We start from the raw sequence: 25,060 nt of genomic DNA on the forward strand, positions 1-25,060 counted from the left end.
AAAGAAAAAGAGCCAAATACGTTTTACAGAACATATATAATTTCATTTTTATGAAGTTTTAAAACATGCAAAACTACTATAGTGATAGAAATCAGAACAGTGGTTTCCACTGGGAGTTGAGATTGATTAGGAAGGAAGAGGCACAAAGGAACTTTCTGGAGTGACAGAAGGATTCTGTAGCTTGATGAGGTGCAGATTATGGACTGTATGCATTTGTCAAAACTCATTTAACTGCACATTTAAGATTTCCTCATATCACTATACACAAATTATACCTTGATTTTTTTTGATGAAGTTGAAATAAAGACATTTTCAGAGAAACAAGAGTTATGCTACTTTATCACCAGCAGATTTCCACTATAAGAAATGCTAATGGAAGCCCAGAACAGCAGGCAGAAACACCACCCAGTGGTGCTCAATGTGCAGGTAAACAGTAGACGCCATCTCTTAAAATTTCTTTAAAATACTGCTGAGTCCACAGACATAAAGAAAAACTTATAGTCACCAGGGTATAAAGGGGGTGGGAAGGGATAAACTAGGAATTCAAGATTTGCACCTCTTGGGGAGTGATGGAAATGCTATCTATCTTGACTGTGGCGGTGGTTTCATTGGTGTATATATCTTAACAAAATTCATCAAATTGTACATCTGAAGTATGTGTAGTTTACTGTACAGGAATCATAACAAAGCTGTTAAAAATAAATAAAAACTGTTGAGTCCAGCACTGGCAAGATGGAGTAAGTGTACTCTAGCCGATACTTCCCATTGAATACAACTAAAACATCTGGAGTATAAAAAAAACAAAAAAACAAAAAACTGGACTCTGAAAAGTAAACACTAGCAGGCTGATTGGGAAAGAGGGTCAAAACCTGAAGACTAATCAGTTCCAGTTTCCAGGTTAAAGTTGAGGACAGCTCAAAATGCAGAATTTCACAAGTGCAGACAGCAAATAATCCAAGAGAAAGCCCCTCTTTTTCACCAGAGTACAAGAAAAAGACACCTCAAGCCAGAGATTATAGACAGCATTTGTTTTCCTTTTTTTTTCTTCTGTCTTTCTTTCTTCTCCCCTGGCTCTGCCCCAAGGTTAAGCTACAGAGCTGTGTTGCTACAGTGGTAGTGCTACGAACTCCAGAAAACCCATCTCATTGGCGACAGTAAATGCCCAAGATACAGTCCAAAATTGCTCATATGAAAAGCCAGGAAAATCTGATTACTTCTCAAGGGAAAAAGCAATCAATTAATGTTAGAAATATCAGACAAATACTTTTAAGTGCTTATTATAACCAACATCCATGAGCTAAAGATTGAACCCTTTCTAAATGAATGGAAAGATAGGGGTTCTCAGAAGAGACAAACTAAGACAAAACAAAGGAAAAAAGGAACTAATTGCAAGTTTTACCGCTGTAAAATACAACGCCTGAAAGAGTTCACTAACAGTCTCAATAGCAGAATGGAGAAGACACAGGAATCAGTCAGTGAACTTGAACACAGAGCAATAGAAATATCTGAACAGAGACAAAAAAAGATTTCAAAAAAATAAAAAGAGCCTCAATCATCTGTGGAATTATATCAAAAGATCTAACATTACATTATTGGAGTCCCAGAAAAAAAGAAGAAAGAAATCGGACAGAAAAAAGTTTTGAAGAAATAAAGCTAAAAACTTCCCAAATTTGGCTAAAGGCATAAATTTACAGATTCAGTCTCAGCAAACACCACAAAGGATATACTCAGTCAACAAAAATAAATAAACAACCTGATTCAAAAATGGGGAAAACACCCGGAGACATTTTTCCAAAGAAGATATACGAATGGTCAATAAGCACAGGAAAAGATGCTCAACATCACTAATCATTAAGGAAACATAAATCAAAACTACAGTAAAACACCACCTCACATTTATTAGTATGGCTACTGTTAAAAACAAACAAACACAAAAGCAAAAAACAAGTGTTAGTGTTTCATGCTGGTCTCAGCCGGTCACTAATCAATGCTGTGGCTGGACCAGCCTTTGGGGTTCCTGTTATAACTGCAAGGCGCCCTTCAGCAGTAACTATCAGGAAACTTTGAAAAACAAAAGAGGTTTATTACTTAAAAGACGTGGAAGTTACACAGCATACCTGGTGCCACACAGCGAGGTTGCAGGAATAATGAGAGTGCTCAGGTCTGGGGTTCTGCTATCACTGGGGTTGAGGGTGCGGACCTATGGTTTCACGTTGGGTTAATTTAAAACTTAAGAGTAGGAGAACTTAAAGCCTGGGAAGAAAACAAACAAACAGCCCAATGGTTAGTTATTGAAATCACCCAAGATGGCTAAAACAAAGGAGACTTGGGAGTGGGGAACGGCTGGCTCTTTCTCTCGTTAAGTCTCTGGCAATGTGTTTATTCAAGTAGCCAGCCGTCTTTGAAGGGACTGCCTCTTTGAAATGGATGTCTCAGCAACAAAGCTTAAATCAGGCACTTACATTACAAAACAAAACAGAACAAAAGGAAACCTGTCAAGGATTACACTACAGTTGGCTGGGATGTGGAGAAATTGAAACCCTGTACACTCTGGATGGGAATGCACAATGGGACAGCCACTGTGGAAAACAGTGTGGAGCTTCCTCAAAAAATTAAAAATAGAATCACTGTATGATCCAGAAATTCTACTTCTAAGTATATACCCAAAAGAAATGAAAGCAGGGTCTCAAAGAGATATCTGTACATCCACATTCATGGCAGCATTATTCACAGTAGCTAAAATGTTGAAGGAACCCAAGTGTCCGCTGACCAGTGAATGGATAAGCAAAATGCATATACATATACATAGAATGGAATATTATTTAGCCTTAAAAGGGAAGGAAATTCTGCTATGCGCTACAACATAGATGAACCTTGAGAACATTATGCTAAGTGACATAAGCCAGTCACAAAAAGACCAATACTGTATCATTCTACTTATATGAGGTACTTAGTCACAATCGTAAAGACAAAAAGTTGCAGGGGCTGTGGGGAGGGGAGAAGGAGGAGCTATTGCTTAATTGGTATAGAGTTTCAGATCTACACAAGTTATGGGGAGGGGTGATGATGATGGCTGCACAGCAATGTGAATATATTTAATACCTCTAACTGTACACCTAAAATGATTAAGATAGTAAATTTTATATTACATACATTTTAATACAATAAAAAAAGAGAAAAGAGATACACTCAAGAAAACCAAGGCCAGAAACATCGTAATCAAACTGATGAAAACTAAAGATAAAGGAAAAAAAATCACAAAAGCAGCCCAGAGGAAAAATGATTCTAATGACTGTGGATATTTTATCAGAAAACATGGAGACCAGAAAACAGTGAAACAATATCCTTAAAGTGCTTAAACAGAATACCTGTCACCCAGAATTCTATCTATAGCCAGCAAAAATATCCTTCAGGTATAATTGTGACATAAAGACCTTTTCAGGTGATAGAAATAAGCAACTTCACTGCTAGCAGACTTGCTCTTAAAGAAATGTTAAAGGCAGTTCTGCAGGAAGGAGGGAAATAATGCCAGAGGGAAATCTGGGACTTCAGTAACAAAGACAATACAACAGAAATATCTTGAATGAATATAATAGATTATTTTCCTTCAAAGTCCTTTAAATCTTGCTATAACATTGTCTGGTGGGACTCTCAAGGGTATGTGTAATACGCATGGCAACTATTACATAAAAGGATGAAGGTAAAGGGTTGTGAGGTTTCTACATTTTACTTCAAGTGGTAAAATATTAATTCTAAGTAGATTGCAAAGAGTTAAGTATGTATATTGTAATCCCTGGAGCAAACACTACTTAAAAAAAGGAGTGAGAGCCAAAAGATATATTAAAATGGAACACTAAAACATATTCAAACAACCCAAAAAAAATCAAGAATGGGGGTAGGGGAAAGATATCAGAAGGAATTCACAGAAAACAAAAAATATAATGTAGACTTAAATCAAATGATATCAATAATTATATTAAATGTAAATGGTCTAAATATGGTAAATAAAAAAGGTATTATAAGACTGGTTATTTTAAAAAGACAAATTATAGGCTTTGTAAAAGAAACCCATTTAGAATGTAGTTTGGAGCAGCCATTATGGAAAACATATTCTTCAAAAAACTAAAAATAGACTTACCATATGATCCAGTAACCCCACTTCTGGGTATACATTCGAAGGGAACTCTAATGCAAAAAGATACACGCACCCTAGTTTTCATAGCAGCATGATATACAATAACTAAGACATGGAAGCAACCTAAATGTCCATCGACAGATGACTGGTGTTTATTCATTAATTGTTGAAAGATATTGTTGTGGTATATTTATACAATGGAATGCTACTCTGCCATAAAAAAGAATAAAATAATGCCATTTACAGCAACATGGATGTCCTTGGAGAATGTCATTCCAAGTGAAGTAAGCCAGAAAAAGAAAAGAAAGAAAAATACCATATGATCTCACTCATATGTGGAATGTGAAAATAAAAAAAAAGGACACTATGAACTCATCTACAAAACAGAAACAGACTTGCAGACAATCTTATGGTTACTGGGGAAAGGGGGTGGGAGGGGATAAATGTGGGAGTTTTGAGATCTACAAATGTTAGCTGCTATATATAAAAACAGATTTTTAAAAAGTTTCTTTTGTATAGCACAGGGTACTATGTTCAATATCTTATAATAATCTTTAATGGAAAAAAATATGAAAATGAATATATGTAGGTACATGCATGACTGGGACATGGTGCTATACGCCAGAGATCCACACATTATAATTGACTGTACTTCAATTAAATAAATAAATAAATAAATAAATAAGTTAGTTAAAGAAACCCACTTAAAATATAATGATGTAAGCAGGTTAAAAGTAAGAGTCATTAATAATAATAAATAAATGAACAACCCAGTTAAAAATAGGCAGAGGACTTGAACAAAGATTTCACCAAAGAGGATGGCAAAATAAGTGCATGAAAAGATACTGAACATCATTAGTCACTATGGAAATGTAAACTAAAACCACAATGAGATGTCACTATGTCCCTATTAGAATTACTAAAATTAAAAATCTTGACACCACGAAGCACTGGCAAGAATGAGTAACCAGAATGCTCACAGATTGCTGGTTGTAATGAGAATACAGTCACTCTGCAAAATGGTGTGGCAGCTTCTTATAAAGGTCAACATATACTTACCGTATGACCCAGCAATTATGCTCCCAGTCATTTGTCCTAGTGAAATTAACTTACATAAATGTTCACAGCAGCCTTATTTGTATTAGCCATAAACTGGAAATAACCCAAATATCTTTCAACAATTAATGAATAAACACCAACGCTGGAACATGTGCAAAAAGGAACATAACTCAGCAGTACAAAGAAACAAACTATTGATACACACAACTCATATGAATCTCAAAGACATTATGCTAACAGACATTACACCTGTCTCAAAAGATCGTATACTGTACAATACAGGACTTTCCAATGATCCCAAGGCCCCACCTGCACCTGCCCTGCTGAAATCTCCAGCTGACTCTCCCCACCTTCCCATCATCAGCCACAATGGCCACCTCTCTGCTTCTCTTGTCTTGGAGCATTTGCACAGGCTGTTCCAGGTGTGGGGATGCTCTTCCCCCAGATCTTCCCATCATTCGGGTCACACTCAGTGTGCTTCTCCAGAGTGACCTGAGAGACCACCCACCCCAGTCTCTGCCCTCCTGCCCAGCTTTATCTCTTCATAACACCAATCTGAATTTGTGTTACGTGTGCTTGTTTACATATCTATGGTCCTCCACTTGAAAATGTTTCTGTTCACATTTCTGTATCCCTACAGCCTAAAACAGGATCTGGGGTATCACTGGAATTCAGTAAAGTTTTGTTGAACAGATGGATGGATGGACATGCTACACAGAGGATGGGATAGTTTTCCAAGAGAAATGGAAATTCCCTTTCCAGGAAAGGAAACGAGACATGGCAGAAAAGAACAGATACCAGGGATGGAGGGTATAGCTCAGTGGTAGAGTGCATGCTTAGTATGCATGAGGTCCTGAGTTCAAGCCCCAGCACATCCATTAAAAATCATCATTATCATCATCATCATCAATAAAAACCTCATTACCTACCCTTTCCTCAAAAGAAGATTAAAACAAACACATACACACACATACACACACTCATAACCAGGACAGGTAATACTGTCATCATCGCCAGGAAGTGGCATCACCCTTGCCACTGCCACCAGAGGGTACATCCCAGGACTGCAGAGAGATGAAGCCCAGGATGCAAGATCTAGGCCCACTCTGGGAAGAAGGTAGGATGCCAGCCCCACTGCCTTCACCTCTTAGTCCCCCTTTGTCAGGGCTGGTGGGAGCATCCCTGAGAGTGCTATATGGGAGGATGGTGGGTAGAGCTGGGTCAGAGATTCAGTCCTTACTCCTAGTCGCATTCTCAAGCAGGGGGAAGGAACAGTGGATACTAGCTTCTTATCTGATGTTCAGTGTGGGGTCTAGTCACTCAACCCTTGACTCCTCCTGGACCCTCAGAGTCTGATACTGCCCTCTAGCAACATCTCTAGCTACTCAGGAGCAGAAGACCACAGGTCCAGCAGGAGGGAAGGGGAGCGATGCTCTGGACTGAGCAGTAGGGCATGTGGCAGACTGCCTGCACAACATGTGGGCTATCCACACACTGCATCATTCACCCTTTAAAAGGAGGGAAATCCTGCCACATGCTGCATGGATGAACATCATGCCGAGTGAAGTAAGTCAGACACAAATACTGTATGATTCCATTTATATGAGGTATCTAAAATAGTTAAATTCATAGAAACAGAAAGTGGAAGGATGGTTACCAGAGTCTGGGGGAAAGAGGAGAGTTGTTGTTTAATGAGTATAGAATTTTGTAAGATGAAAAGTTTCAGAGATCTGTTATATAACATGAATACACTCACCACTACCATGGCCCTGTACACTGAAAAATGGGTGAGATGGTATATTCTGTGTTTTTTCCTGCAATTTAAATAAATAAATAAGAAAGACAGAGCCCAACTACAGTAGAGGTCTCAGCTGGCCAAAGGTGAGAAGCTGTAGGATAGACTATTTTCAGTTTCAATTCCAAGGGGATTTATTTTTGAACTTTTTCTCTGAGAATGTGCTAATAGGAAAGGGATTCATGTACCAGGGGCATTTCTGTGTGACTTGCAATGTTATTCAGGAGGTACACTTATGCCATTGTTGAGATCAATTAATGGCAGGACGTAGGGAGTGAATTCTAGAACATCCTCTGATCCCTAGCAGGATTTTCAGGGGTTCAATCTGCACCTGACACTTCTGGCCCCCGGAGAATGAAGGCAGGAGCAGGTCTGTCTAAGGAGCAGGCCTCATGAGCGTGGGAGCAGGAAGGAACCCTGTGGCCTCCTCCTCTGAGGTGACCATACTGCCCCTTGAGAACCACAGGCTCAGCTGCTGGATGCAAGGCATTCAGGGAAAGGCTGGAGCCGAATCTTTAGCATTCCCTGCTCATTTCCCTCTGAGAAGAGACTTCCACCCCTCCAGTCAGCCCCTCCACCTCCTCTTTACTTCACCCCAAGGCAGAAGCAAATTGTCCAGTTGGTGAAATCAGGACACGTTCACCTGGCAGGGTCACTGCTGCGAGGAGTAGAGCAGACTGTCATTTGGACCAAGGGCAGAGCTATTCCCCCACTATGACCCTTGTCCCCAAGCAGTGAGCAATGCAGGGTCCCACCCCTACCCCCTACCCCCACCCCCAGGGCAGTCTGGCTCCTAGAGCTTCCTGATCTGGCCTGGGTGGGGCAGGTCAGCCTGACTGGGAGGCTGAGCTGTCTTCATTGCAGTTCTCAGCCCCCACAGCCAGCCCTTACACACAACCGGACAGCCACAGCTTCTCAGCTGTGGGGTCAGCAGCTTCTCACTCCTACCAGCCCAGTCAGAGAAGACACTCAGGGTCCAGGAGCCAGAAGCCAGCTGAGGGCTCCATCCCCAAGTTCCCTGAAAAGGAAAAAAGCCCCCAGGCCTTTCTTTACCAGGCCACAGTCCCTGACACCATCCCCCACCCCACCCTCCTTGCCCAAGAAGCTGGAGGAGACAAAGCCCAAAAGAGGCTTTTAATACAAAGAAGACAGGGGATGGCCTGGGAAGAACTTAAATAAAGGGGACAAGGGTGTCAGGAGCCAGCAGTGGGGGGCCTGGGGGCCCTGCGGAGAGGGATGATACAGACAGAGTTCCGAGCCTCTTTGATCCGCCACCACCGGCCAAGCCTGCAGGGGTGAGAGGAGCATCTGAGGCAGGGCCCAGCCCCAGCCGGTGTCCACCCCCATTCCCACCCAGCCACCCAAACGGTGCCACCTGCCCCACCCTCACCCCCTGAGGGGTGCGTCATACCTGTGCTCCTGCCCCACCCCAGCCACCAGGAAGTCCCCAGCGCTGGAGAACTTGAGGCTATTGATAAAGCCCACCTGAGAAGAGGGAGGTAAGACGTGAGAACAGATTCCCCACCACAGCCCTAGCATCATAGTTAAAGGCCTGGCCTGGGTTAAATCCCTCCTCTGCCTCTGGCCACCTGGGCCAGCCCTCCCTCCTTCAGGACCTTGACCTCCACATCTGTGAGATGGGGGAAGTGGAGTGCAGGCCTCACAGTGAATCTATGGGGATTAAGGAAACACTGTATGCCAAGTATGGCCTGGCTCTTGGCCCTGGAGACCCCTTGATCATTACCACTGACCCAAGCCCTGCACTGTCACTAGAAGTCACTGACAGATCCTGCCACTCTGCCCTAGGTTGTCCCGAGTCCACACCCCCTAGCCTGGCATTCAACCCAGCACCAGCCATGCAGAACTAATGACAGTGCCAGGCCCCTCAGGCCTTTCCCCACACTGTTCCCTGCCTCATACCTCAGTCCTCAGGACAGGGCCTAGGACAAGGAGGGAGGTGGTAGCAGGGGAGAAGGGAGAGGAAGATGGGAGGGTTCCTGCAGGCCCTGTGCTAGGAACTGGGGCTAGAAAGAGAAGTCACAGCTGGCCCTACTCTGAGGAGGTGCCTTTCTGGCAGGAAAAGGCTGTAAGGGGCCTTGGGAGCGTGGCAAAGACAGGCCGGGCATTCAAGCTACACTTACCAGGGGAATGTCGCAGAGAAGGTCAAGCTGCCGGAAGCCCTCGCCACACTGCCAGAGCCGCACAGAGTTGTTATGAGAGCCTGGGGAGCAGGGAGACGGTGAGCACCGCCCACCCTGTGGCCCCCCTCCTCTCTGCCACGCAGGGCACCCACCTGTGGCCACGAGATCTGTGTTGAGCAGGGCTGCCACCGAGGACACCCAGAAGGGCTGCTCCAAGCCTGGCTCCCCCCGTAGCCCATGGGCCTCACGCTGCAGGGCAAGTGGCCGCTTCTTGGAGAGGCCCCACAAGGCCACAGAGCTGTGGACAAGGAGCAGGCCAGTGAGGGGGCAGGGCAGAAAGGCCACATGGCAGGATGGGATCAAGTCCACACCAGCCACAAGAAGCAGACAAATGCACCTGAATTCTCTGCCTCAATGTCCTCATCTATGAGAAGGGTTTACGAGAGCCCCCAAGCAGGGAGTACTCTATGAAGCAAGTCCGGGGGCAGCGGCAGTGGTGGAAGATGTCGAAAAGGCAGCTCTTACCCATCGTCTGCACCCGACACCATGTGCTCTTCGTTGATGAGCTGGATACTGTCGATGGAGCCCCTGGAGAAAGGAACCGTGAGAGGTGTGGCCCGACCTCACCCCCAACCCACGCAGCACCCCGACGCCTAGCACAGTGAGCCTCCCCCACGCCCAGCGCAGTGAACCGCCTTACTGGTGGCCGTAGAAGACCAGCTGGGACTCCTCGGGGATCTTCCACACACGCACGGTCCCATCTCGGCCCCCGGCAGTCACGCAGCACTCCCTGCTCAGGGCGTCCAGTGCAGCCACCGCATCCTGGTGCCCAAAACTGGAGTAGGAGATAGGGGGAGGACAGAGGTGGGTGGGGCCCACACGTAAATGCGCATGCGCAGAGCCACACACCACCTATCCCCACCACCACGTGCGTGCGCACAACTGCACTTACAGCGTCTCCACGTAGGAGTTCTCCGCCACGTTCCACACCTTCACGGAGCGATCGTGGGATGTGCTGTAGAGCTGGTGGGTTCCTCTGCGGAATGCCAGCCCCTGGGGGTGCATGGAGAGAGGGCAAATGGGACCTGAACTACAGCAGGCGAGACAGAGGTCAGGCCCAGGCAGGACATCGGGAAAAGCACATCACTGAAAAGCACACCTCGTGGCACAGAGAGCCAGCTCCCTGCGAGAGCGCTTTCTGGGGCTCTGTGCGGGGCGAGGGCCACGCTCTCCTGCCCTCCGGCAGTTGCAGACTTCTCAAAGGCCTCCCTCTCCCTGGGCAAGTTCGACTCCCTATTGTTTCACCCTGTTTCTGCCCTTTACACCAAAGTGCAGGTTCCCTGAGGATGGGGACCCTCTGCCCCATTCACCCCATTCCCCAGAGCCCAGCACCAAGCCTGGCCCACTCAGGTGCTCTATAAAACGTCCATGAAAGGAGGCCCAGCTCCTTACCGATACGGCATCCCGGTGTCCGGTGAAGGTGTACAGGTGCTGGCAGCTCTGGGCGTCCCAAATGAGAATGAGCTTGCTGCGGTCACCTGAGGCCTGTGGGAGGACGACAGTGGCCACGGGCACCTGTTGCGTGCCCAGATCTCATACTCACCCTCAGGGCCAACCCTGCCTTACCAGGTACTTGCCGTCGGAGGAGATGGCCATGCAGAGGATGTGGCTGCTGTGGCTGGAGGGCTTCCCGTCGGCACCCTTCTTGGCCCGAGGGATCACGTGAAGCTTCCGGCCACTCTCCACGCTCCCTGACACCAAGGAGGAAAAGAGATGCTACTGGGATGGGGGGTAGGACTGCCAGGCAACCCCCATCAAGGGCAGTGTGGGGTCATGAAAAAAGTCCTGGCCTCAGATCAGGAGATCTGGCTCAGCCACTGTGGGTCCCTAGACAAGCCATCTCGGTTTCCTCATCTGTCATGTGGTGACAATAATCCCAAAGGGCAGCCATGAAGCCCAGAAGATAAAGGACAGGAAAGTGCTTTGGGACTGATGGTGTGAGGTCTTCTGTTACCACTGTGGGTGGATGAAGACAGTGCTCAGTGGAAGAAGGCTGGGGACCCAGGAGGACCAGGAACTCAGTCCCAGGGCTGTGCAGAGCCTCATGTGTCCTCCAGTCCAACTTCCCACCTGCAGCACCAATGCTCGTTAAATGGCACTGCCTCTGCTCCACCATCTCCAATGACAGTGACAGGGAGCTCACAAACCCCACTTCCGGGCAGAAGCCTCCACTGTCACCCAGAAAACACCTCTTAGGGATCCAACCTGTGACCAGAAGCTTTCCCCATCAGGCCTCAGTTTGCCCTGATTATTCCCTCCTCCCTAGAACAGCCCTCCCAGATGACCCCTGGGTGTGGCACCCCACCCAGACACTCACTCACACTTAATAATGGTGCAGTCTTTGGCGGCAGAAAAGATGGCCAGGTCATCTGGGGTGATAACCAAACATGTGATGGACAGCTGGTGGCCCCGTAAGATTCGAATGTCGGCTGGGGCTGGGGTCTGAACCTAGGCAGGTAGGGGCCAGGTCACTGCGACTGGGGTCAGGAAGGCACCCCTACACACACACACACGCACACACACACACACCGTCCTTTCCTACCACCCTGCCCAGATGGAAGACCAGACCCAGGGCTGCCAGGACCAGATCCTTCTGATTCTGTCTGCCCTAGTGTGTTACAGGGCAAAGACTCCACAGCCTGAGTCCCCACTTAGGCCATCTGCCCACCAACCCAGGTGATTCCCTCCGATCTGATGCTAAAGTGCCCTGCCCACTCACCTCTTTTGCCACCGACTTCTGCAGCCTGCCCCTCTGCTCAAGCTGCATGGAGAGGAGAGGGGTGAGATCCAGGAGCAGGACCAGCCCAGCCCCTTCCCTCCTACCTTCCTCCCTCCACACTCACCACATCCTCCTTCAGCCTCCCCGCCACCTGGTCCTCCTCAAATTCACGGGCTTCAGCCTTCTCCTCCTCTGTGGAGGACAGACTAGGCCAAGTAAACCCAGGCCAAGACCCCACTTGTCCCTTCCCATCTCCACCCACCACCTCAGTCCTGGGTTCTGAACACTTGGGCTGTGTCTCATGGAAGTTTGGGCTACTACTGGCAAAGGGGAGGGAGGACTAGATGGTCTCCTGCTCACCCCCTGCCTTTACTTATCAGATCAATCTAAAACCCCCTGGAGGCCTGGCCTGCCCCAGGAGGCCATTAGAGCTCCCAGCCACCCTCCCACAGGACAGCCAGCACCAGCAGCCACCAGGTACCTGCACCAGCCACCCATCAGGTTGCTGGGACTGCAGCAGGCAGACAGAGGCACAGGCCCCACCCACCACTTGCCCAACCCACGGGCTCACCTTGCTGCCTGAGCTGCTCAAGGTAGAGCTTGGCCAAGCGCAGCTTCTTCTCCTGTGCGGTCTCCTCCAGCTCCTCTTCCTCCTCCTCCTCAGTCCTCCTGGGAGCCAGGCTGTGGGGAGAAGGGGGCTGGGCTTGAGGGAGCTCGGCCGGCTCCTCTGGCCACCAGGACTGGGACTCCTCACTGCTTCCCTTGCCACTCGACCGACCCCATTCCTGCCAGCCCTTGTGGCCAATGATCACACATGCAGGAAACTGAAAGATGTGACTTACAACTGAAAGGGCCCACCCAGTGCCCAACCAAAGGATAAAAACAGACCCAAAACCCAAAGAGATTACTGTGAAATCTCTCAACTCCTGAGGAAAGAGAAGGCTCAACAGGCTTCCAAGAAAAATCAGGTCCCATGTACAAAGGGTCAGGAATCAAAATGGTTTCAGATGACTCAACAGCAACAACGAGAGCAGGAAAAAAAGAGCCGCACACACAAAATTTGGAAGAAAAAGCTAACCCCTGGAATGGCGTGTCAGTTAAACGTTTAAAGATGAGTGAAGATACTATCAGATGTACAAGGTGCCACAGAGTCCTTTTTCCTCCTTTTAAGGATGGAGGATGTGCTTCCGGGACGAGAGAGTAAACTAAGAATGAGGAAGGCATGGAAGACAGAAGGAAACAGAAGATCCAACATGGAAAGTAGAAAAGGTAGATCTCAGAACAACCACTCCCAAACACAAGAGGAGCAGTCAGCCCAGATCTGATGCAAGGAACCAAGAGGCAGACACGTGGGGACCATCATTGCCCCATCCTCCCTGCCATGGCACCATCCTCTACCCCGAGAATGAGATTCCAGGTGAAGCTTAACTGCTCTTGGCTTAACCTGGTGCTGGTGAAATTCTTGCTTTTCCCTCCACACCCCTCACTCAAGACAAGCCCTACTTTGACTTGCTCCTGGGAGCTGGAGGTAGGTCATGGGATCTCAGAAGCAGAAAATCCAAGCAGCCTGTTCCCTCAGATCACGTGCCTGCAGATATCTAGTCCCTGTCAGGTGTTCCAGCTGTTTCCCAGACTCACTCATGACCTTATCCGTTGGAACGGACCTTGGAAACTCTCAAGGAAGCCGAGGCCTAACCACGCTCCAGATATCATTTAGTGCCCGGTACCCAGCAAGTGTTCAGCCAACAGACTTGGTGCTACCCTTGTCTCATACAACCACGGTCAGAACACCTACTCAGTTTACCCAGACTAATCAATCTATTGTTTATGGGTTCACACATAGGAGACAGAACTCTAAAGAAAATCAAGGGAAGGGAAGTATATACTGTTAAAATTCCACTCATACGATATTCTGAAAAAGGCAAAACTTTAGGGACAGTAGTTACCTGGGGTTGGGGCGGCTGGGGGGCATTGACTACAAAGAAGCAGGGGGAATTTTAGAGGGGTAAAAACCTTCTTTATCTTCATAGTGCTGGTGGTTATTTGACTATATGCATCTGCCAAAACTCCCAGAACTATACACTAAAAAGGGTGAATATTACTGTATGTGATACCTGAATCAGAAAATTAAAAAAAGGAGAAGCAGAAGAAGGAGAAAAATTAAGAGAAAAAGATAAAGAAAAAGGAAGGAAGGAAACCAAGGAAATGATTGACTCAAGTCAGGAACAACAGATAGGGCTTCTAAGTTTCTGTGAATGGTCTAGCTCTGGTGGGTGCACAGAGGTTCATCATTTCATCATTACTCTCTATAGGACAATTACATTTTGTTAACTCTTCTGGAGCTAATACACTTCATGACACATTTTTAAAATATTTAAAGGTGCTTAGCACAGGGCCCGGCACACACTCAGCCCCAGTAACCTTAGGACTACAAAAACCATATTAGGTCCTTCTGTGAGCAGGTTAAGGCCAACATGTATGCAATTTTAGAAGCAGAATTTCTAAAGCCAGCTCTTAAGAAAGGCACCAGGATTCCCTGGTATAACAGTTTCCATTCCAGAGTCAGGCCTGACACCTTGCTAGCCCCCTTTGAGACTCTGCAACATGGTCCACCTCAGTCACCTGCAGAATGAAGGAGGTACTCAAAGGCCTCCACAGTCCGAATGCACCTTCCACCCTCTCCATCTTCCATTTGCCCACTTAACCCCCAGACTTTCCTCTGATCCCTGACTGCCTTCCCTACCTCTCCATGAGGGACCCTTCCTCATCTCTCCAGACTGGATTTAAACTCCCCAAACACACAGCAATAAGATACACACCGTATCACAATACATTCTGCCTTCACCTGCTCATCTCCAGTCTCTCAGCAGTGAAGCCAGTGGCTGGCATATGCTGAGAGTTGGGGCAAGACTCTCAGTACTTGTGAAATGGTGGGAAAACAGAATGAAGAACTAGCAAGCATTTCTTGCATCCCTCTCTCCTTGTCTGAAGTTCAGTTCCCTGTCTTGAGCCAGGAAGGTCTCACTGGTCTCCCATTGAAACTCGGGGGTCCTCCCCAGAGACCCTGCAGGAAAGATGAGACTTCTCAGGGTCAGAAACTGGAGGAAAGAGCCAAGATCTGAGAACCAATGGCCAGAGTCCTGGGTTCCAGGCCCAACTCTGTATCCACTCACTGAGTACTCCTCCCATACACCGTGGGCCTCCGTGTTCCTTCCACTAAGTGTAAAAAAGAGCTTACCTCTCAGTTTCCGAGTCGCTAGAGATTTCTTCATTCATCTTGCTGCCACCCTTGGACTTGCTCTTGTCCCCGGCAGAATCGTCCTAGGAATTATAAAATACTTTATTTGGTCACTGGTTTCGACCACCCCAGCACTGACCAAGTACCCTTTCGGTCCCTCGAGAGCCACAGACAAAGGCGTTGGCCCTCGGTTCAAGTGCAAGGCCTTTCAGGATTTGGCCCGCTGAGAGAGAAAAGAAGCTGACTCCAGCTGGGATCCCGGAGGGAGGGGACCGGGGCACTGGTCCCCGGGATGGGTAGACCGTGGTCCCAGTAGCGGGACGGATCCCCTCCCGCGGAAACGCCATGCTCACCTTTCGCCGCCGCTTGCCGGCCCCGGCTCCGGAGGCTGGCTTTCCCCGCTTTCGAGCTGCCGCTGTCGCCGACATGCTGCCCACCGTGTGTGTTGCCGCGGCCACCGGAGAACTCACGTGGCGGCTAAACCCAGGCGGTCCCGCAAGACTCCAAGCCCGGATAGGCTCCCACCTCTTGGCGGGCCCCGCCTCCCTCAGCTCCTCCGGGTCCTTCCGTAGGTTCTGTCACGCCCCTAAACGCCCATAGGATAAACGCCTATGGCCTCGCCTCCCAGACCTCCTATAGGCTCCCGCTCCAGGCTCCAGGAGGAAGCAAATCTCTCCCTGGCGCTTCCGGCCCAAAGCTTTGGCGCGTGCGCCCTGCCGCTGGCTGACGTCTAAAGAGGGAGGGGTCGGACCCTGACGCATTCTTTGTGTTTGCGCCCCTTGGACGCTGGGGGGCGCCAAAGACACGGAGTCCCGGAACGTGACTCCTCCCGGTCAGGGGCGGGGGCAAGGGTGAACCAGTCTGGCACTAGAAAACCGGGGGAGGGGGCTCCAGGCAGCCCCGAGGAGAGGGAGGTAATGCCCGCACCTGGGCCCAAAGTCACTCAGCAACCGGTGGACACGTATGGCATGCCTCAGGCCAGATGAGCAGCGCTAAGGGCGCGTCAATCCCAGGGCCTTGGCCGTGTCTGGGTCAAGTGTCCGTCCATCCATCCGTGGGACAGGCTGCCGCCTCGGCCTGCCCAGCCTCTGACTCACCAGACTGGTGGCCAAATAGCTGGAATCCTACCCATCCCCAGTTCTTCCTCCGCCCCACTGAGGCTTACAGAGGGTTGTCAGAACCGGGACCGCCTGGGAGGTACTGACCCGGTGGCTGCCACCTCTCCCAGGTCCCTGCTTCTCTTAGGTGAGTTGCCCTGTGGCCCTGCCCATAGCCGGCTGCAGGGCTGGACAGGGCAGGGCAGGGCGGATGCGACTGGCCCTCGCCCTCCGGCAGTTATGGGCTGGGACCCTGGCTGGCACCCAAAACTCTTGAGCCTGCTGGGAAAAGTTTCTGCACCACTGGGTCCCAGGCTCCAGAGGGACAGATCTGGCCTCAGGAGCGCTGGGCCTCAGAGCCACTGCCCACTCTCCACTCAGCCCAGCAGCCATGCCAGGTCCAAGTTAGCTGAGGGGGGTCAGGGGAGCCCAGAAGTGGGAGGGAGGGAGATTTTCCTTTCACTTTCCCTTCTACCTTAGGATACACAGGAGAGCTAGAGAGGGTGCAGAGCCCCCCCTCCTTGACCAGAGTGGGCAGACCAGACAGGGGTCCTGTGACTGGAGAAAAGGGCATATCTGAGTTGCAGAGAGCTGGGTTTGGTCAGAGGCTGGGAGGGGGGAAACGCAGGCAGGGGGAGGTGGGAGGTCACCAAAGGGCAAACCCAGTGTGGGACAAGTTGGTGCTATGCCAGCCACATGGGGTGCAAAGGCCAGGGAGGCCCGAAGGCCCCCTCTGTGCCCCAGAATAGCCATTTTCCAAAGTGCAAGCCCCAAGTGCAGCATGAGGGCCTTGAGAAGAAGAGGCAGCCAGGTACAGAAGAGGAGGACAATTTCCACTCCACTGCCAAGGCCCTGAGGGCCGCACCCACAGAGAAGCATGTAGTCTGAGTGGACCCCCTGTGCCCGCTCAGCAGCAACCCCGGGACCCAGGTAAGCTGTAGCTTCTGGCCAGTCCCGGTGCCTGCTCCCTTCTGAGTACAAATACACTCAGACCTGCTCCCCTCCCACTTGGCTCTGACCACTAGCTCAAGGTTCCCAAGTTAGCTCTGTTCTCCCAAGACCTCAGAGGTCAGGCTGGGCTATATCCCACCAGATCCAGGCAGGTCATTTCTGCTCTTCAGACTCCAGGGCCAGTCCCCCTCACTTCTCAGGCCTCCCCCCACCACACCTAAGGCAGCGTTCCCGGACAGGGCCTTCTCTGACGCCCCAGCACAGTCTGACCCCATGGGCCGCCCAAGCCAGCCTGCCCTCCCCATCCCCCCTCTGGCCACAGGTGCACAGACTACGACTGCACCCTGAACCAGACCAACATCGCGAGCAACAACAAGTTCTACATCATCCAGCTGCTGGAGGAGGGCGACCACTTCGTCTGCTGGAACCGCTGGGGCCGTGTGGTGAGTGCCACCCACCCACCCTGTGACTGCATCCTCCCCACGTCTCCCTGCTCAACGCATGCTCCCTGCTCCCCAGTTCCCCACAGCTTACTCAGGCCAAAAGGCCACAGCTGCTGACTGTGGCCCCTCCCCGCCTCTGACATCCAGGGGCCCTCATCACAGGGCCTGCACAATAGAGGCCAACATTTACGGTGGGCACTGTGGTAGGCACACCCCTGAAAGTCATTGGTTGCAGGGAGAGGTGGGCCAGTCAAAGCTCAGCCCCTTCGTGTCACTGGAGGACAAAAGAAAGACTTTGAAAAGAAATTTCAGAAGAAGACCGAGAACATTTGGGCAGAGCGGGACCACTTTGTGGCCCACCCCAGCAAGTACACACTTATCGAAGTACAGAGAGAAGATGAGGCCCAGGAAGCCATGGTGAAGGTGAAGTGGCCAGGGAGGGTGGCTGGGCCTGGGCGGAGGGAGGGGACTGCACAGAGCGACCTGGCTGGTTGGGCTCCGCCACTGCTCGGCTCTGCAACCTCAGGCACAGGCCTCCCCTGTCAGCCTCGGTCTGGCCAGTCTCTGTCTAATGCCAGGCCTTGCTCCCGGTGTGGCTGCCCCTGCCCACATGTGCCCTCTGCCCCTAGGTAGACGGAGGCTCCATGAGGACTGTGGTTTAACGGATGCGGCCCTGCTCCCTGGACCCAGCCACACAGAAGCTCATCACCAACATCTTCAGCAAGGACATGTTCAAGAATGCCATGGCCCTCATGAACCTGGATGAGGGGAGAGGGGCCAGGCAGGGTAGCAGGGGCCCGGGGGGTGGCAGGGCTGCAGGGCTGAGTCCCCCACTCTCTCCACTCCCCTAGATGTGAAGATGCCCCTGGGGAAGTTGAGCAAGCAGCAGATTGCCTGAGGCTTTGAGGCCCTGGAGGCACTGGAGGTGGCTCTGAAAGCCCCCACAGATGGTGGCTGCAGCCTGGAGGAGCTGTCCTCCCACTTCTACACTGTCATTCCCCACAACTTCAGCCACAACCGGCCCCCGCCCATCAACTCCCCGGAGCTTCTGCAGGCCAAGGACATGCTGCTGGTGAGGGTTGGCAGGTGGGCAGGCAGTAAGGGTACTGAAAAGGCGGACTGGGCAAGGGAGAAGGGGGAGAGATAGATGGACTGCGATGGGCAGGCCCTGAAGGACAGGGGAGGAGAAGGCCAGAAGGACAGGGGCAGGGGTGAACAGTGGAAAGACAGGTGGGGAGACCATGGTCCTGGTCATGTGGGAGGGAGGAGGGGTCCAGGGTTAAGTGGACAGACAGGCTGCCAATGCCCATCACCTTAGGTGCTGGCCAAGACTCTGCAGGCAGCCCCAGAGGAGACAAAGCAGGTGGAGGAGGTGCCACACCCACTGGACCAATATTATCAGCTCCTCAAATGCCAGCTCCAGCTGCTGGACCCAGAGGCAACGGAGTACCAGATGCCCCACAGAGGAACGGGGCTCTCAGTGGGCACTGTCCCTCAGCCCATCTGCCCTCAAGGGGCCAGGAGGAGTCCCTCACCCTGTGCCTTCTCTCCCTGTGTCTCCAGGGCCTGAGGATCGCTCTGGGACGAGTAGGGTTGGTCCACACGTCTCTCGCTCTTGGCACCCAGCTTCTGCTCTCCCCACAGGTGATGCATACCTATTTAGAACAGACTGGCAACAACTACAGGTGTCCTGCTCTCCAGCACGTTTGGAAAGTGAACCGAGAAGGGGCGGTAAGGGAGAGTTCCCACCCCCATCACTACCTTGTCTCTTAAGGAGATGACCATGGCTTATCTGCCCATTAGCGAGTTGGCTGAGCAACTCTGATCAGTTTCTACCAGGCCTAGGTCTTATGCGTGTGTTCATGTGTGCAAGGGGGCCCTTGGCCTTGGTCATACCCTCTGATGGCAGAGACACCTGACCTTGGATGGTGTGACTCTGCCTGTTCCCACCCCCTCCCCACCACAGGGCAATCAGTTCCAGGCCCACTCCAAGCTGGGTAATTGCAAGCTACCGTGGCATGGCACCAACATGGCTGCGGTGGCCGCCATCCTCACCAGTGGGCTCCGCATCATGCCACATTCTGGTGGCCATGTTGGCAAGGGCATCTACTTCGCCCCAGAGAACAGCAAGTCAGCTAGCTGTGGTGAGGCATCTCTTGGGGCCAAGCCCTGAGTGGGTGAGGGGACACCAAGGAGTTTGGGGCCCAGGGATTAACCAGCTTGTGGTGGGTCCTGGAGAGGAACCCTGGCACAGTTACTAACTTGAGTGCTCAGTGGGGCATCCTGGGGGTTGGGAGCACTCAGAGGAAACCTCGGGTGGTCAGGGGCAGCTTCCTGGAGAAGGTGATGCAGACAGGATGAGTGGACCACCCTGACCTGGGAGTGGGGGAAAGAGGAGCCTTCTAAGTAAAGCAGCCAGTGGGTGGCACCAAGGCTGTGAGGCCGCAGCAGGTCAGCGGCCTAATAGTAAAGCTTAGAGCAAATGCCTGGTGTGGGTGGGGGGCCTGGGGGCCCAGGAGGATCCCTTATTCAGAGAGCAATGGGGAGCACAGCTGAACATGTATATAGCAGGATCTCAGAGGCTGCAGGGAGGCTGTGTGAGAGGGAGAGGTGTGTGTGGGATGTGGGATGGGCAGCATGTGGGAAAGGGTTGTAGGTGTCGATAATGACCCTTAAGTTTCTGTCCAGCAGTGTCCTCAATGAGGTGATCTCCCCCCACTGGCTCCTCAGCCCATGCTGACCCCATTAATGGAGACCACCAACACCCACCCAGCCAAGAGAGCAAGGTTGGAGAATTCATCCAAGAGCAGATGGGGCTGAAGGTTGCTCGAGGCCCAGGGGTCCGCTAGGAGGGCAGAGGACCCAAAGAAGGAGTGGAGGGTGGCCTCAGGAAAGCCATTGCAGGGAGGTCCCAGGATTGAGGGTGAAGGATGCCAGTGGGAAAATCAGCAGAGCAGGCCAGAGAGAAAAGCCCCCGCCCCAGATACAGTCACGGGGAGGCCACCACTGACCTTGGTGAGGGCAGCAGAGGCCTGGCCTCAGGGAGCCAAGGAGTGGAGGAGGGAGGAGGGAGGGAGCACGGCCAAGACAAGGGGCCTGGAGAAATGGTTGGAGGAAGGATGGAAAATGAACAAACACTTTTCTGCTGGGGCAGCAAAGCCAGAGGAGCTGACAGTGCAGCTGAGAGGGACCCCAGGAGTCAGGCAGGAGGGTCCATTGCCTACCCTGAGCCTCCCTGCATCCCCCAGTTACTGGCATGTCCTGCGGGGCCCATCACATTGACTACATGTTCCTGGGTGAGGTGGCACTGGGCACAGAGTACCACTTCACCAACGACAAGCCCAGCTTGAAACAGCCACCCACTGGCTTCAACAGTGTCATCACCTGAAGCCACACAGAGCCTGGTGAGTCCCAAGAAGCTGCTGAACAGGCCTAAGGGTAAAGGTGGGGCTGAGATGGAGCAGGACTCTTACAGGGAGGAAGTGAGCAGAGAGGGGGATGTGAAGAGGGACAAAAAGTAGCTGGCTCCCTCAGTGTACTCACTCACTTTGTCATTCAACAAACATTCATAATTTAGCTAATCATTCCTGGGCATCCAAGAGGGCTTCAGAGAAGAGGTGTCATCAACTGAGCACTGAAAGATGAGTAGGCAGAGAAATGGGGGAGGAGGTTCCAGGGAAAGTGGTTTGGAGGTTGGCAAGGTGGGAATGAGCAGGCCCTCCCTGTGGCAGAAGTGGAGAGCATAGTGGGCCAGGACCTACTGGTAAAGCCGAGGACCAGTGACCCTTGGGTCACCCATGGCCCTTGCTGTGCCCTGCAAACACAACCCAGGACACCAAGCTGGAGCTGGATGGGCAGCAAGTGGCAGTGCCCCAAGGCCAACCGGTGCCCTGCCCAGAATTCAGAAGCTCCAGTTTCTCCCAGAGCGAGTATCTCATCTACCAGGAGAGCCGGTGCTGCCTGCGCTACCTGCAGGAAGTTCGCCTCTGAGCTGTCTGCCCGCACCCCTACTGCCCAGCCAGGGCACTGCTAGGAGCTCACTCATCCTCCTCAATCTTCCTGCCCATCCCTGGTGTCCCCATATCACTCCTTCTTCCTACTCTCAAATCTCCCTCCTGGGTTCCAGACAGTGATCACCTCTCCCTCCATTCCTTGTTAGTCCTGACGTGGCTGTAGCCTCAGGGTCTCACCTTCTCAGGTGATGAGCCTGATGAACTGGCATTATTACTGGGACCCAGATACAGCAGTTTGAGGGGCACAGGCTGAGAGTGGGTGGGTTCCTCATCCATTCGGGCCGTCCACTTAGCCCAGACCGTCCATCCGAGAGGTGTGATCACCAAGGTGGGCCGAACTTCAGGCACGCAGGGGCGTGTTTATTAAATGTTGTATTCACTCACCCTTGGCCTCTGCTTGTCAGTGCCACAGCTGCACCAGGCCCGGGCCTCCTCGCTCTCCACGGCGACCCACCAACCACAAAGCAGTTCCAGCCCCACTCTAGGGAGCGACGGCTCACAAGGGTTGATGTGGGTCATACACTCCCGCCCACCTGGTCAATCTACATCAGTCACTGCAACAGCCGGCCTCCTCTGATCACTGAGCCTTCAGAGGGGACCCCTGCCATCAACTCAGAACTGTTAGTCACATGGGACCCACCTGGTGATTCTGTCCTTTAGCCCAAACGTGGCCACGCACATCAAGCAGGCCTCATGTCTGGGCACCAAACACCCATGTGTGTCTTATATCTGAACATTATAGACAAGCTGAGAATATGTCCAAGGAGCACAGCTCTGGTGTCACAAAGGCATGCTAGTTATCACCCCTGGTAACCCTGTCCACAGACGAGGGGTGTAGGCACTAGACAACAGGTCAGGATCTGGTGCAGAGTCACACACTGCATTTTGTTGTCATGTCTCTGTGGCCTCCTTTCATCTGAAACCATTCCTCAGCTTTTTTTTTCCCCATAACTTTGACACCTTCGACACTCCTGAGGAGTACAGGCCAGTTGTTTGATGGACTGTCTCTCAATTTGGGCTTGTCTGATGTTTTGCAGTGATTAGATGCAGGCATTGCAGTTTGGGCAGGAACATTAGGTGAACAATGTGTCTCGGTGCACTATATCAGGAGGGACACGTCCTATTGTTAGTGATGTTAACTTTGATCACTTAAGGTGGTGTCCACCAGGTTTCTCCACTGGGAAGTTACCACTTCTCCCATTTGTAATTAATCAGCAATCGGTGGGGAAATATTTTGAGGTGTGAATGTCCCATTCCTCATCAACCTTCACCAGCTAGCTTTCACATCCAATGATGATTTTTACCTGAAATCAATGGCTTGAATCAACTTTTGCTTAGATGGTTGCAAATGAATTATCTAATTCCATCATTTCTTCTATATTTAATAATTAATAGTCCCCTTTCATTCTTTCTTATCAGTATGAATTTATGGGTTGTTATTTCTATGCAATGGGTTATAATCTGTTACTGTTATTATTTTGATCCTTAAATTTCCTAGCTTTGGCCAGCAGAAGGTCCTTCACGATGACTCCTGTGGCTACATCGTTTTGTGAGCACTTCCTTAGCTTCTGGCATCACAAGATGTTCCAGGCTCATCTTGCACAAACCTGGAATCTGCCGTTTCTCCAAGGAGCCCTGGTTCTCTGGAGCCAGAAATGGTATTTAGAATCCAAGATCTGAGTAGCAGGTTTGTTCTTTGATATTGGGTGTCACTGCTTTTAAGTCCTTGTAGCAAAGAGAGCTAGGAAATAGGTCTATGAAAATTAACAAACACATCTATTTGTATCTATTTCTCTAACTCCAATTCAGCACCACAGGGTCCTTCCATTCTTCCCCAAATCCATGTTTATACCCCTTTCTCTAACAGTCAGAGCCTTGGTTCCCGTCAACATCAGTACATTTACTTATTTGTTCAATTCCACAGAAAAAGAAGTTCTAGAATTGCTACATCCAAGCCATTGTGAAAAACAAAGTTTCTAAGTAGAGTTCAAGATTTATTGAATCTTATTCAAAATCATCTTCTTGTCTTTAGATGGAGGGTCAATGGTCAAAGTAACAGTTTGAGCCCAGGTTCCAATGTTACTTGGATTAGTTATCTGTTTCCCTTCAGCATAGTTATGTTATTCATTTGAAATGCTGGTCGGTTCATTTGTTTCTGTTTCTGTTCATTCTTGGGTTTTCCTCATCTTTGTTAATTTATGTTTTTCAATACGTAGAACATTAACATGGTTCCCAAAAGTCCAAGTTGTACAAAAGTCCAAGCAGAGTGTCCTTCTAGTCATCTTACTCCATGCCAGCCAACCTGCTGTAGAGGGGGTGGGTGAAGTTTATCCTTCCTGCATTTCTTTTTGTAAATTAAAAAAATAAAAAACCATAAACTCTGAAGTGTTTTCATTGTTCATTAAGTGGAAGGATTTTGGAGGGAGCACTCTCCAACCCACCTTGGTCCCCATCCCTCCCTATTGCCTTGCCCAGTCTAGTTTTCTCATTTCTCAGCTCTTCCCACCTGGCCCTGCTGAGCCCTCCTCGGGCCCTGGTGGCTTGGGGGTTGCCCTGGACCTGCAGGCCTAACTGAGCAGGGAGAAAGCCAACACCTTCTTCTTCCTCTCAACCAAGACCTCAAAAATCCAGCTTCACCTCCTGGAGGCAAATGCTTAAATTCAAGCTGTGGCCAAGTCCAGGAAGTGGTACCTATGTGGACAGAGCCTAGGAAACAGGTGCTCTGGGGTCAAGGTGTGATCTAGAACATTCTTTCCCCCTTTGAGCACCACTTTTCTCATCTGAATAATACAGAATCAGACTGGGGTCCTGCAAATTCCAGCAACAGATGAATCAAACCTGGAGGTCTGTGCCCTGTCTCTTACCACCTACATCTGTACTGCTGCTAACTAATGTGCCTGGGATGGGTTCTAGGAGTACACGAACAAGACACAGACAAGGTCCCTGCTCTCAAGAGGCTTACATTCTAGCAAAACAGGCTCTAAACCAGTACGTGCATAGTCATGAACTATAATAGCAGGTAGGAAAAGTGTCAGGAAGAAGAATAATGTGGGATAAAAGGATTAGTGTTGAGAAGGTGTAATGAGTTTAGCAAAGATGGTCACTGAAGCCTCTGTCAGGCGGAGACCTGAATTAGGTGAGGGAGCAGGCCATGGGGAGGGCTCAGGGAAGGATGTTCTTTTGCAGGGTAAACAGCACATGCAAAGACCCTGAGGTCTTTGAAATCATGGAAACAAGTTTGACATGTGGGAGGACCAGCAAGATGATTGTATGGCTGGAAGTATGGTAGGCAAGGAGGAAGTGGGTGAGGTCAGAGAGGTGGGGAGAGGGCCACCTCAGCACAGAGCAGGTGAGATTCTATTCTATGATGGGAGGCTGTTGGAGGGATGAGCGCAGGGTCATGACCTGA

General features: G+C 50.4%; 2 protein-coding genes across 2 annotated transcripts; one reads left to right on the forward strand and one right to left on the reverse strand.

The window, feature by feature from the left end:
* Nucleotides 1-8,109: 8,109 nt before the first annotated feature.
* Nucleotides 8,110-15,727, reverse strand: RRP9 (ribosomal RNA processing 9, U3 small nucleolar RNA binding protein). Its single transcript, XM_006196365.4, has 15 exons — nt 15,501-15,727; nt 15,148-15,230; nt 12,481-12,590; nt 12,034-12,101; nt 11,910-11,951; nt 11,512-11,638; nt 10,757-10,881; nt 10,583-10,675; nt 10,083-10,183; nt 9,831-9,965; nt 9,656-9,718; nt 9,283-9,428; nt 9,131-9,210; nt 8,401-8,474; nt 8,110-8,276 (listed from the first exon to the last, which is right to left on the reverse strand). Exons 1-15 carry the CDS (start codon nt 15,573-15,575, stop codon nt 8,183-8,185), a joined length of 1,416 nt encoding a protein of 471 aa, XP_006196427.1. The 5' UTR covers nt 15,576-15,727; the 3' UTR covers nt 8,110-8,182.
* A 446-nt stretch (nt 15,728-16,173) lies between these two features.
* PARP3 (poly(ADP-ribose) polymerase family member 3) lies at nt 16,174-22,436 on the forward strand. Its single transcript, XM_072941399.1, is given in 11 exon segments — nt 16,174-17,184; nt 17,526-17,638; nt 17,874-17,919; nt 17,922-18,061; nt 18,268-18,424; nt 18,490-18,710; nt 18,957-19,118; nt 19,202-19,369; nt 19,605-19,782; nt 20,887-21,042; nt 21,459-22,436. Coding segments are annotated over 11 exon segments (1,755 nt in total). The 5' UTR covers nt 16,174-16,940; the 3' UTR covers nt 21,629-22,436.
* Nucleotides 22,437-25,060: the final 2,624 nt, after the last annotated feature.

Source organism: Vicugna pacos, chromosome 17 (assembly GCF_048564905.1).
Source record: "Vicugna pacos chromosome 17, VicPac4, whole genome shotgun sequence".
Lineage (NCBI taxonomy): Eukaryota > Metazoa > Chordata > Mammalia > Artiodactyla > Camelidae > Vicugna > Vicugna pacos.